The sequence below is a fragment of the Meriones unguiculatus genome, chromosome 2 (genome assembly GCF_030254825.1).
Source record: "Meriones unguiculatus strain TT.TT164.6M chromosome 2, Bangor_MerUng_6.1, whole genome shotgun sequence".
Taxonomy (NCBI): domain Eukaryota; kingdom Metazoa; phylum Chordata; class Mammalia; order Rodentia; family Muridae; genus Meriones; species Meriones unguiculatus.
In genome coordinates, this window is record NC_083350.1 from 45,926,789 (window position 1) to 45,938,585 (window position 11,797).

At 40.5% G+C, this 11,797-nt stretch overlaps 1 protein-coding gene across 1 annotated transcript in view; it reads left to right on the top strand.

Annotated features, from left to right (window-relative positions):
* The window catches only part of Lars1 (leucyl-tRNA synthetase 1), a 59,326-nt gene extending 50,050 nt beyond the window's left edge, over positions 1-9,276 (top strand). Inside the window, exons 29-32 of the mRNA XM_021650734.2 lie at positions 1,316-1,420; positions 2,894-2,989; positions 4,029-4,161; positions 8,908-9,276. Coding sequence (XP_021506409.1) covers positions 1,316-1,420; positions 2,894-2,989; positions 4,029-4,161; positions 8,908-9,113 — 540 coding nt within the window. The 3' untranslated portion in view covers positions 9,114-9,276. The remainder of the gene's footprint in view (positions 1-1,315; positions 1,421-2,893; positions 2,990-4,028; positions 4,162-8,907) is intronic.
* The last annotated feature ends 2,521 nt before the right edge of the window (positions 9,277-11,797 follow it).

Sequence of the window (11,797 nt, forward strand, 5' to 3'; positions counted from 1 at the left end):
ATGCTTTTGATTTGCCAAGAAAAAAAATTAATGGTTTTGCAAAGGTTGAAAATGATTGATGAATCTGGGAATGAGAAAACAGCTTTCTTGGGCTGGGAATGTGGCTCACGTGATAGAGTTTAAAGCTGTGGGTCTGATCCGTAAACACCGCATTAAGCCAGATTTGGTGCACACTTATAATTCCAGTACTTAGGCAGTGGAAGCAGGGGGATAAGAATTTCAAGTAAGTACATAATAAGTTGAAAATCAGCGTGGGCTACATGAGAGCCTGTTCCTAAAGAAATTGGCTTTCTAGTACTTTTATGGAAAAAGAAACAACTTAGGTGATGCCTTACTTCATTTTCTGCTGCTATTATAGAGCACCACAGACTGGATACTTTTCCCATTTTTATGATGTTGGCAGCTAGATGTAGTGCTTTGTAGACATTAGGCAGGCATCCTACAACCAAGTGACATCCCTGGCCAAAGCTGGATAGTTTGTATAAACACTGGGAGTTTATTTGGCTTGTGCTTCTATAAGTACAGAAGCTAAGAGCAGCACTGGCACCTGCCTGTGGCCTCTGTGCTGTGTCACATGAGAGAAGGGCAGGTGAGGAGCGCCTGCAGTGTGTGTGGCCCAGTGGCTGGCCTCCCTGTGTAAAGGCGCTGACCTACTGTGGACGGTAAACTGGACAGGAGGGGTATTGTGGGGCCATGTCCATAAATGGACCACATTGTATTACACAGCTGTAGCCGTGATGATGAAGTTGGCCTACTAAGGTTATGCTGTGAGTAGCAAATAGGTAATTTGAAGAAATTTAAACATAAATTAGTTTTTGAATATCACAAGATTATCTGAATACCTTTATAGAATGACAATATCTAGAAAAAAAAAGAGAATGGCAGGGTCAGTTTTTCTTTAAGCTTTACAGGAATATCTTTAGGAATTTTAATATTTGTTATCTTGGAAAATTTAAAAATTTATCAGCTCAAAAAGTATTTCATACTTTTTAAAATGATTTTTAGTCTGTAAAATAAGTCATATTTTGATCTTGACAGTAAGTCATCTAAATAAACAGCTGTAAAAAACCCCATGCCTTCTAGTCTTTTCAATATTGCCTTAAATCTCATCTTATTTTAAATGGCAATTATTCTGAGCAAGTGATTTCATTAACAAGAAAACATTGATAAGGGAGACCCATGAGTCAAAGGCCTTTCCTTTACCTGCTGAAATGTAAAGACTTTATCAGTCAAGAGAATGATTACTTAGAAAAAATAGATTGTTTTTAACATGTCTTTAATATGATTTTGTTTTTCAAAACCATTTTCCTATTAGGAAAACATGGGGAAAAATGGTCCTCGAGTCTTGGATTTACAGTTGGAATTTGATGAGCAGGCAGTACTTACGGAGAATATAGTCTACCTAACCAGTTCTCTTGAGGTAAGAGGGCCAGGGATTGTAGTTGATTACAGTGGTTTTTGATAAAAACACAGCCTAGCTCTGTAGCCTGCTAGGATACTTTTCATAAGCTTCATCTTCTATATTTAGTACTTTTACCAAAATACAAAAATAATTAATAAATGTTTTTGAGATGAAAATAGATGGATATAAAAGTTACAAATAAAATGATCTGTTACCTTATTTGTCTATAAGCCTTATACATAAAACATGGTCTGTATGTGGCTAGGAATCCCCCTAGATTATCTTTAAAGCAGTCAAGAGAATTCCTGGCATGTGCATACACACACAAGACAAGAAAACCCAGAGCTCTCAACAGAGTGGCACTTTGTGTCTAGATGCCTCAAAAGCCTTCCTACATTCTGAGTTGTCCCACCTTCAGACCCCAGAGTCACAGAATTGGCTTAATTATAATCTGCAGTTCTGTAGACTGAAATGTAGTATATTCTCAGTGACAACTTACACAGAATCTAAAAATTCTTTCTCTTAAGGCTCAGGCAAAAGGAAAACTAATTTGCTTTAGAATATTGTTTAGAAAACTAGAATGTGATTCTAATGATAACAAAGACACTAAAAACCATGCAGGTTTAGAGCGACTGAGAACTGTTTCATGGAACACAGAGCTAAAGGAGAGTTCTACATGAAAATTTGTTTTATTCATTAGTACTTTGCATTTGTAGCTGGCTACTGTACCCAGAGCCTCGTGTATGCTAAGCCTGTTGAACATGAAGTTAAAGATTAGTAGACATCTATTTATGTGTATCTCTAAATGCTCATATATATACATTCATGTAGGTCAGAAACTCTGTTTGGGTCTTTCATGTGCATAGTAGGTACACAGCACGGTGCACCTACTGAGGATCTACAGTTTGTTCAGGTTCAATGTAAATCATGTATTTAGTAAATACTTGTTGGGGACTGGAGATGTAGCTCAGACAGATAGCAGTTGCCTAGCAATGCTTTGGGCCCTGGGCTGCATGTTCAGTACTTACAGTTAAAGCTGTGTTTCTATTTGTAACAATATATCCAAGTACATAGTTATGATGCAAATCAGTTGCTTGAGTATTCTGGCCTCTTATAACCAGCACAATGGGTACCAAAACAAGATAAAGAATGCTTGGGAATTCTGCTTCTGTAGCTTCTCAAATGATGAACTTTGGAGTGTCTGCTTTTGTAGGTGGAAGGCTTTCATGTGGCTTTCCTCTTTATGTAGCGGGTATTTGCCCGATCTTGATATAGAAAGTTCTACACATGACTGTATAGGGAGTAATGCCGTGAGACAGCTTGGATGAATGTTGATAACATTGTAGATCTCATTTAACATTTATAAGGAAAACAATACAATTGTACAGATTATTTTATATGGAGAAAACCATCTGCTGTTAATGAAATGAGGTGGTGAGTCATCTCAGTTGTATTAAGTGCCTCTGATAACATTTGGTTCCATCCACTTAGCTGGAACATATAGAAGTCAAGTTTGCCTCTGAAGCTGAAGATAAAGTCAGGGAAGATTGTTGTCCTGGGAAGCCACTTAATGTCTTCAGAACAGAAGTAAGTTGAAGAAGCCATATTGAATTGTTGCCTCTTAGGCCTAGAAAAGACTTGGAGGTCCTTACAGTAACAGCCATCATTGATATATGGAGGGAATTGAGTATGAAGGGTTAGAAGTGGGGCTGGACTGGAGGTGTCCTGATGGCCTGGCTTGTGCAATGCTTGTTATCCTTACTTTATTCCTGGGTAGAGTTAGGTATTTGTAGTTTAAAAAAACAAAATAAGATGTTCTCAACCAGATTTTTATTGAAAGAAAACAAAATAAAAAACCCAACCTAGCTGTGGGTAAGAATTTTAAACAGTGACAAAGCTTTCAAATGTCCCATTGTTTAACTGCTACACGAGGCTTTTTGCTTTTTTGGTGTAAACCAGGCAGATGCATTATCTTAATGTTGGAATTGTCCCCTACCTCTTATTTTTTGGTTGTTATTGGTGTAAGTATAAAGATCTTACAGATTCTCTTTAGCTTCCAAGAATCATTGTAGATTTGGACTACAATTACGATTCCATAGACTCAGAGATGGTGTAGCATTGTTGTTACTTTGACCACATTTAATTGAAAACAGCCTATTTTGGAAGAGTAAGGTCATCACAGTCATGGACACCTTCTGAGTTTATTATTTTGTGATGATTCTCTTGTCTCACAGTGTGGCTTGCAGAAGTGCAGTCATTTGGGTGGCAGAAATGAATAAGTGAAGTTGTGTTGTTTATACAGCTGTAATATTCTCCTTGGTGCTATGGAAGTCATGTTTAGAAAGTGCTTCTTCCCGGGCCTGACCTGTAGGAGAGAAAGTATGGTTATTGTTATGGTCTGTCACCAACATTGATACATGCAGTTGCACTCCATCTTACCAAGGCATCTGGGTGTAAACATGAACTTACACAATTTTTCTTCTATATTTCATTGTGTCCTGCTCATGTCTAGAGTACAGAATTAGAAACGTATTTAGTGAGTATTGAAATGTAGTAATTGAAATTGCTGTTGTCTTTGGCAGTATTCAAGTTTGATACGTCCTAACTTATACTTTTACTCTCCTAGCCTGGTGTACCAGTTTCGTTAGTAAATCCACAGCCATCCAATGGCCACTTCTCAACCAAAATCGATATCAGGCAAGGAGATAGCTGTGATTCCATAATCAGACGCTTGATGAAAATGGACCGAGGAATCAAAGGTAAAATGGTTTCCTTGAAATTCCCACTTAGCAGTCACTCATGTATTGATGAGTTGTAAGTAGAAGGGACAGACAAAGCTTGCTTAAGGGCAGTGCTGTAATACCATGGGAAGAGAACGGGGCCCAGAACTGGATGCCTAGATTCTTTGGGGTTGTTTGCCCCGGCTAGGTAGTTTGGTAACTTTGCTGTGTCAAGCTCATGTTGTCAGGCTTGGGCAACAAGAGTTTTTACCTACAGGGCCATCTCGCCAGCCCAGCATAAACATTTACTAAAGATACTTATAAATCTCAATAGTAACCTGACCTACTGAACTGTATACAGAGTGGACATCCTGTTAAAACAGAAAACTTGAATTCACTATCGAATGTGTCTTGTGCTCTGCTGTGGTTTTCTTCCTGTCTTTTGGACAAATGCTGTGTCTGCCTGGTGTGGTACATAAGAACAATGTCGGTTGTTTTGAGGGTTCCACTGCGCACTGTTGATTAGGAGCTGCGTGTGGTGAAAGGGTAGGGGCTAAGCTATTGAAGCGCTTGTCTGATGGAAGGAGAAACTACTGAGTCCATGAGAAAAGTGCAGGTTCAGTCAGGGCATGGCAAGGTGAGACCTCGAGCTGTGCTAACTGTGGGCACACCTACGGAGAAAATACTGTTTGGATGGGCCTTTTGAAGTGGAGGAGAATGTGTTGAGGGGAAGAATGCCCACTGTGTTTCACCATGTTTATCGTTAGCCATAGTGCACTACATAAGGAATTTTATTATTTGTAAACATGGGTTTAAATTATAGTAAAATTTATAAGTATAAAATGTAAAATGTACCAGTTTTTTTTTTCTTTTTTGTTTGTGATGGTCACTGTAGCTCAGGCTGGCCTTGAGTGCTGGGATTATAAGTGTGGCCTGCCATGCTTGGCTGTTACAGTCATTTTTCAGGTCACTGAGTGCATTCAAATTGTCCTGCTACAGAAGTTTTCTTATTCCAAACCAAAGCCCTGTGCCTACCTACTCACCTATTGTCTCTTCCTGTTTCCTTCTAGTCCCTGTGACCACTCTCTACCTGTCTGCCTATTCTGGGTACTTCACAGAAGTAGGTCTGGTGTATCTATACTTTATTTTAAAGATTAGAAACATTTTTATTAATAAGTTTTTTTTTTTTTTTTTTTTTTTTTTGTTAAGACATGATATGTCTAGCCCTGACCTAACTTTGGCATTTTTTTCTGCCTGGTCTCCTGAATGGCTGGCATTACTACTTTCCCCAGCAGTATTTTTTCTTCCTTTCTTCCTTTTTTGCTTTCTTTTTTTGTGTTTTTTCAAGGCGCTTTTTCTGTGTACCTCAGGCTGCCCTGGTACTCACTCTGTAGACTAGGCTGGCCCTTGAACTTAGAGATCCATCTGCCTCTGCCTCCCCAGTGCTGGCATTAGAGGTGTGCACCACCATTGCCAGGCTATTCTTCTTTCTTGTTAAGCTTACTTCACTGAGCAAAATGTCTCCCATAGATTGGTGTGGGGAGATGGCTTACTTGGTAAAGTGTTTGCTGTGCAGACATGAAGGACTGAGTTTGGATCCCCAGCACCTACATTCAAACAAACAAACAAAACCAAGGTACAGTGACCTATGTCTGTAACCCCAATACCTAGGGGTGTGTGCACACAGATGGATTTCAGAAAGCTAGCCAATCTAGCTGAAACAGCGAGACCCTTTCTTAATCAGTAAGATGGACAGTGATAGAGGAAGACGCCCAGCGTTGACCTCTGGCCTCCACATACACATGTGATGTGCCCACATGTGTGCATGTACCACACACACACACACACACACACACACACACAGCCTTCCAAGATTCATCCACGTTCTTAAAGTTGTGGTTTTTATTGTACGTGTGTATGTATGTGCACCAGTGCAGGTGTCTGTGGAGGCCAGAAAGGGGTGTCAAAAGATCTCCTGTAACTGGAGTTTCGACCCACTCAGCATGGGCACTGGCACTGGACCCGGGCCTTCTGCAAGAAGCAAGTTTCTTTAGCACTCAGTCATCTCTCCAGCCCGTCTAGGCGTTTATTATGCTTCCTTAGTCAGTGAAATACTATAGAATGGTCAACATGCCTTTGAAACAAGTAAGCAGGACTTGAAAATTTGGAAAAATGAGTGTCTAGGAAGCCATGTTCTGCTCTTCATATTGTGAGGCTTATGTTCAGTCTTACTCAGATTTTGTAGTAGAAAGAACTTGTAGCCCTGAAAAATATTAGAGTGGCTTTAAAAGAAAATGGGTTTTTGTGTGGACCCATGGGTCCTTATGCTGAGGTTGTGGTATACTAGAGGGATGTGTATCTGCATAGGAAAATGTATTATGAAGTGTTAAATCAGGCACAATAAGATGGATGCCTCAGCGAGTTAAGGCATTTGTTGCCAAGCTGATGGCCTGAGTTTGGTCTCCATGGTGTGGTGGAAGAAGAGAAACTTCTTTTACAAATTGTCTTCTGACTTACACATGCATGCTATGGTAGATGTGTGTGTACACACTCACAATATAAATAAATGTAATATTTTTTTAAAAAGATGTTAAACCAGCATTTTAATCAAAGATACCTAGAGCACTAACAGAATTCTTCAGAATTCTGCTGGCATTGCTTTCTATCTGTTGTCTTTTCTCATGGAATCTCTGGCATAGTTCCTATCTTTTTACTCATAACAGCTGTGGATAATATCACACAGTGTTTTAAATTTGGTCTTACTATCTGCTCTGAATTTTGGAAAAATTGATAGAAACATTAGCAAAGTTTGAAATTTACATCTGCATGAGAATTCACAGATGAGATCTAACCTTGAGACTTTCCATAGGCTCTCGGGTTGCTTTGATGTGTGTATATTGAGTATGTGAGATAAAAAAGCAGTTCAATTCAATAACACACCTCACACTGTCTGCAGCAGTAGAAAGCAAGCGGTCCAATTAGTGCCAATTGTATGGAGGGTGATTATGACACAGGGCCAGGACAAATGTGACTCAAACCACCACTTCACTCTACAAAGGCCACTGGGCAGCCCTTGCTGAGAATGACATTAGCTCACTTGCACCCATGCCACATGTGAACTGATAACGTGGGGAGGGTGGCACCCTCGCCACATGTGATCTGATAATGTGGGGTGGGTGGCTCCATTTCATATTACCAGTCCCGGGCTTTCAGTCACTCTTATCTTTCCTCTACGTGCCTTAGGTCTCATGTATTTGCAAACTTAAAATTTCAACATTTGTAGTGACGAGGGATCTAGGATAAGAATATGATGAGAGAGATCTAGGATAAGAATAGATAGGAAGGCCATGAAGAAAGGCCTACAAATGTATTGGCAGTAATGACCAACTACATGGCAAAACATCAAAGCAAATGTGTTTTGTCACTTAGAAGCCTGGCTGAATGTTAAGGTTTCTTTGAAATAGTTTGAATTAGAATTGGTTGAAATGATGGGGAAGACTGTTAGAAAGAGAGCTGCAGTGAATGTCTAAAATCTGCTGGCAGAACTTGTTACTATGTCTATAGCAAAATATTTGGTGCCACCGATGTACAGGTGAAATCACAATAGCTCTTACAGTGATTGTATCCACCCAAGAAAGACGAAGGCTGTGGTGGAGACTGCCCGCCTCTCTCCTATTTTGGTTTTCAGGGCTTGTGCTTTGTCTTGGAGCAGGCTATGTATAGTCTCTGCAGAGACTGAACACTTCCAGGCAGGGTTTGCTTTTATGGCTGATGCAGGTAATTGCTCTGTAAGCTCTGAGAGCTCTTCTCTAAACTTCAACCTTTCAGTCTTTGTTTCCCAGAGAGACCAGAATGCCTGGAAGGCTGTACTCTGGGTATGGCTGCCAGCTGCAATAATGTCTTCCTTTATCTCTTATTCCTTACAAAGCCAGGCTGTGTCCTGAGACACCACAAGGGAATGTAGCTCACATACCACCCCGTGATCTGTTTTAGAAAAGCTTGGTAGTACTATAAGAAATGTCTTTTGGGGAGGGGCAGGTAAGCACAACTGGTCCCACTAGGCTTAGAATGACATAGACCCAGAATGAGCATTTGTGTCAGTGTTTTCCTACCCCATAAAAATAAAATTTGTTTGATGTTGAGAAGTCTGAGCATTTCTTAAATAATTTTTTTAATTGATTGTTAAATCATAACTTTATTCATAGTTTGGTTTTGGGCTGTTTGTGTGTGTGTGTGTGTGTGTGTGTGTGTTGTTTAATCAGGAGTCACATTACTGTCTTGCGCTACAGTAGACCAGACACAGGTCAGATTAGAGCTCATCTCAAAGTTGCCCCTTTATCTCCCCACTCCTCTTCTTGATTCTCACCAGCTTGTGCTACAAACACTTCTTACCTTTGGAGAAAAAGAAGAAACAGTTTAACTGTTCCTCGCAGTGATTGTGACTTCTCCAAAAATAGCTCAAAAAAAGTCCTTTCCCAAGATGAGTGCATCTAGGAGCCCCAAAGGTTTATTAAAGCATGTAAAGATGATTTAGACCATAGGTTGGCACTTAAAAAGACACTGTTCTTCCTCCTTCTTGGTTTTGCATTCCAGATATGTTACACAGAATATAACTGTTTTGGCTCAGGTGTGAAGCTGGAAGCGGGTGAGGTTTACTAGGTGCTACCTTTGCTTCTGACACTGGGTCCTAAGAATCTGATGAAAATGCGTGTGTTTGGCTGTTACAACCAGGTTATGTCAACGACTGTATGTAAAGACTCACAGTGGTGATCTTTTTTGCTGTAGATCTTTCCAAAGTGAAACTGATGCGGTTTGATGATCCTCTATTGGGGCCTCGACGAGTTCCAGTCCTGGGGAGAGAGCACAGTGAGAAGACACTCATATCTGAGAACGCTGTTTTCCACGTGGACCTAATGAGCAAGAAAGTTCACCTCAGTGAGAATGGGCTGCGCGTGGATGTCGGCGACACAATGGTCTATCTGGTTCACTGAGCGCCTGCAACCTGGAGCATTACTAGGTTTTTAGGATACCTTTGCTTTGAGAACCTCAAGCTGGATCTAAATATACACCATTTCTAACTGCTGGATTCTACATGTAATCATAATTATACCAATTCTCCCTTGATTTCTAATCTAATAAACTTGCATTTTTCAACTTTGGGCCTCTAAGAGAAGTGGTTTATAACATGTTATTTATTTATTTTTTAAATTCTTTATTAATTACACTTTATTCACTTTGTATCCCCCCTGTGGTTCCCTCCCTCCTCCCATCCCAATCCCTCCCTTCCTCTACCCTCTGCATGCATGCCCCTCCCCAAGTCCACTGATAGGGGAGGACTTCTTTTCCTTCCCTCTGATCTTAGTCAATTAGGTCTCATCAACAGTGGCTGCATTGTGTTATTTATTTTTAACAGATAATTGCTGTTTCCTGGGAGTTTCCAACCTTTACACAAAAGTGACAGGATGCTTTCTTTTTGGTCCATTTTTGTGTCAGACAGGGTCTCACGTTAGCCCAGCCAGCGTTGGGGACCCGAAGAAGGCTTTGCTCCTTAGAGCAGGAGTTAAAGGCCATGGGGAGCCAGCTCTAGAGAATGAACACTGGTCGCTGCAAGAAAAGCAAGTGTTCTTAACTGTTGAACTATCCCCTCTAGCCTGCTTTTTTTTTAATAAGTAAAATACACAGTTTGAAAGTCAAAACTATATCCATTCACAAATGTCTTACACTATATTTCCACTTAATAGCTAAACGTTATTATTTAATTTCTTGGTCATGTCTTCTGTGTTTCTTTCCAAAACAGGCAGTTAATTTATTTATACTTCAATTTCTTTTTTTTTTTTCTAATACAAATAGTAGGAGAAAACATTTTTCTGTAGAATTTTATATAGATATCTTTCTATGGAATTATATGTGAAATTATCTTATACTTTATTTTTAAAGCTAACACCATAACCTGAATATGTGGTGATGAGAATTCTCTTTCATCCCCCTCCCCCTGCCCTACCTGCCCCTCTTCCCCCTTTTACTCCCTGCAAGGTGCTAGTGTGAAGGTTACTTGCCAGCCCTCCTACAAATGCACACTCACGCTCTTTGGAGTGTTCTTTCTCAGTGTTCTGTAGACTCTGTAAGAATGTGTAGTGAGTGGCTGGAGAGGAGCACTACTCAGCAGCTCTGCATACTTGCTGCTCTCGAAGCGGACCCGGGTTTGGTTCTCGGCACCCACAACCACCCACAACTCCAGTTTAAGGGGACCTGATACTCTCTTCAGGACTCTCAGGCTTCTCGGTGCGCATGCTGTGCACAAACTGATACGGGCACACACACATGCGTGTGAAAATAACAAGTCACTGAAAAGAAAGGAAGCACGACGGATAACCTTAGGGATATATGGTGCATTTTAAAAAATAGTTTTTATTTATTTAACTTTATTTTATGTACATTAGTGTGAAGGTATCAGATCCCTTGGAATTACAGATGATAGTTGTGAGCTGCCATGGGAACTCTACCCGGGTCCTTTGGAAGAGTAGGCAGTGCTCTTAACCACTGAGCCATCTCTCCAGCCCCTATGCTGCATTTCTTTGGGAGCATATATTTAGAATGAACTTGCAGAAGTGAGCTAGCTTATAGGTTCAAGGGTAGATGTGCCTGTACTATTGTTAGCAGGTGCCTGGGTGCCGCAAATACAAAGGCCTCTGAGAGGGCCATTTGGCTGCAAGTTGAAGCGGTAAACAGCAAGGAGGCCCCATCAGGCCTGGAGATGAGAAGAGCGTGGCCTGCCACCTGTGGCGGTGGGGGCGAGCCGGGGGGAGGAGGATGTTCCTTGCACTGCGGTCAGGTGAAACTTCACAGACAGGTGTGTGGAGGCCGGAAATGAAGGAGCAGCCGAAGGAGAGCAGGTTCTCCAGCTCCTGAAACTTGCAGATAAGAACTTGAGGTGATGGCTGGCCGTGCTTGTTCGGGAGATAATGCTCAGGATGGGATGTTTATAATCAGGAATGAGAAGGAATCTGGAAACAGGTAATTAGATGGGGCCTTTCATAGAGCTTTTGGATTTCAGGGTAAATTTGGATATTTTAACTTAATATTGGAGTGCCACTATACATTTTTGAAGCAAATATATTTTTATATTTTTATTTTTGGTTTTTTTTAAGATAGGGTTTGTCTGTGTAGTCCTGGCTGGCCTGGAATCCTGTAGACCATGCTGACCTTGAACTCAGAGATGTACCTGCCTCTGCTTTGCAAGGATTTAAGGTGTGCACCACCTTAAATTAATGGCTTAGTTTTTAAATATTTTGATATAGTTCTTGAAAATATATTTTTTTTACACTCTTAAGAATGTGTGGACTTAACACTATTTGCTTGTTCACTGTTCTTTAGTGTCTTGGACATCACACTTACCTTAGAGCATCAACCTTTCTAATGCTGCAACCTTTTAATACATTTCCTCATGACCCCAACCATAAAATTATTTTTGTTGCTACTTCATAGCTGTAATTTTGCTGCTCTTATGACTCATAATAAAAATATGTAATATGCAAGATATCTGAATGCCACCCCTGTGAAAGGGTCTTTCAGTCTCGAAAGGGGTTGAAGCCCATGGGTCGAGACCACTGTTGGAATACCCCTAAACCTGAGGTATTATAATTAAGTTTCTAACTGTTCAGTGCTATGCTATGTA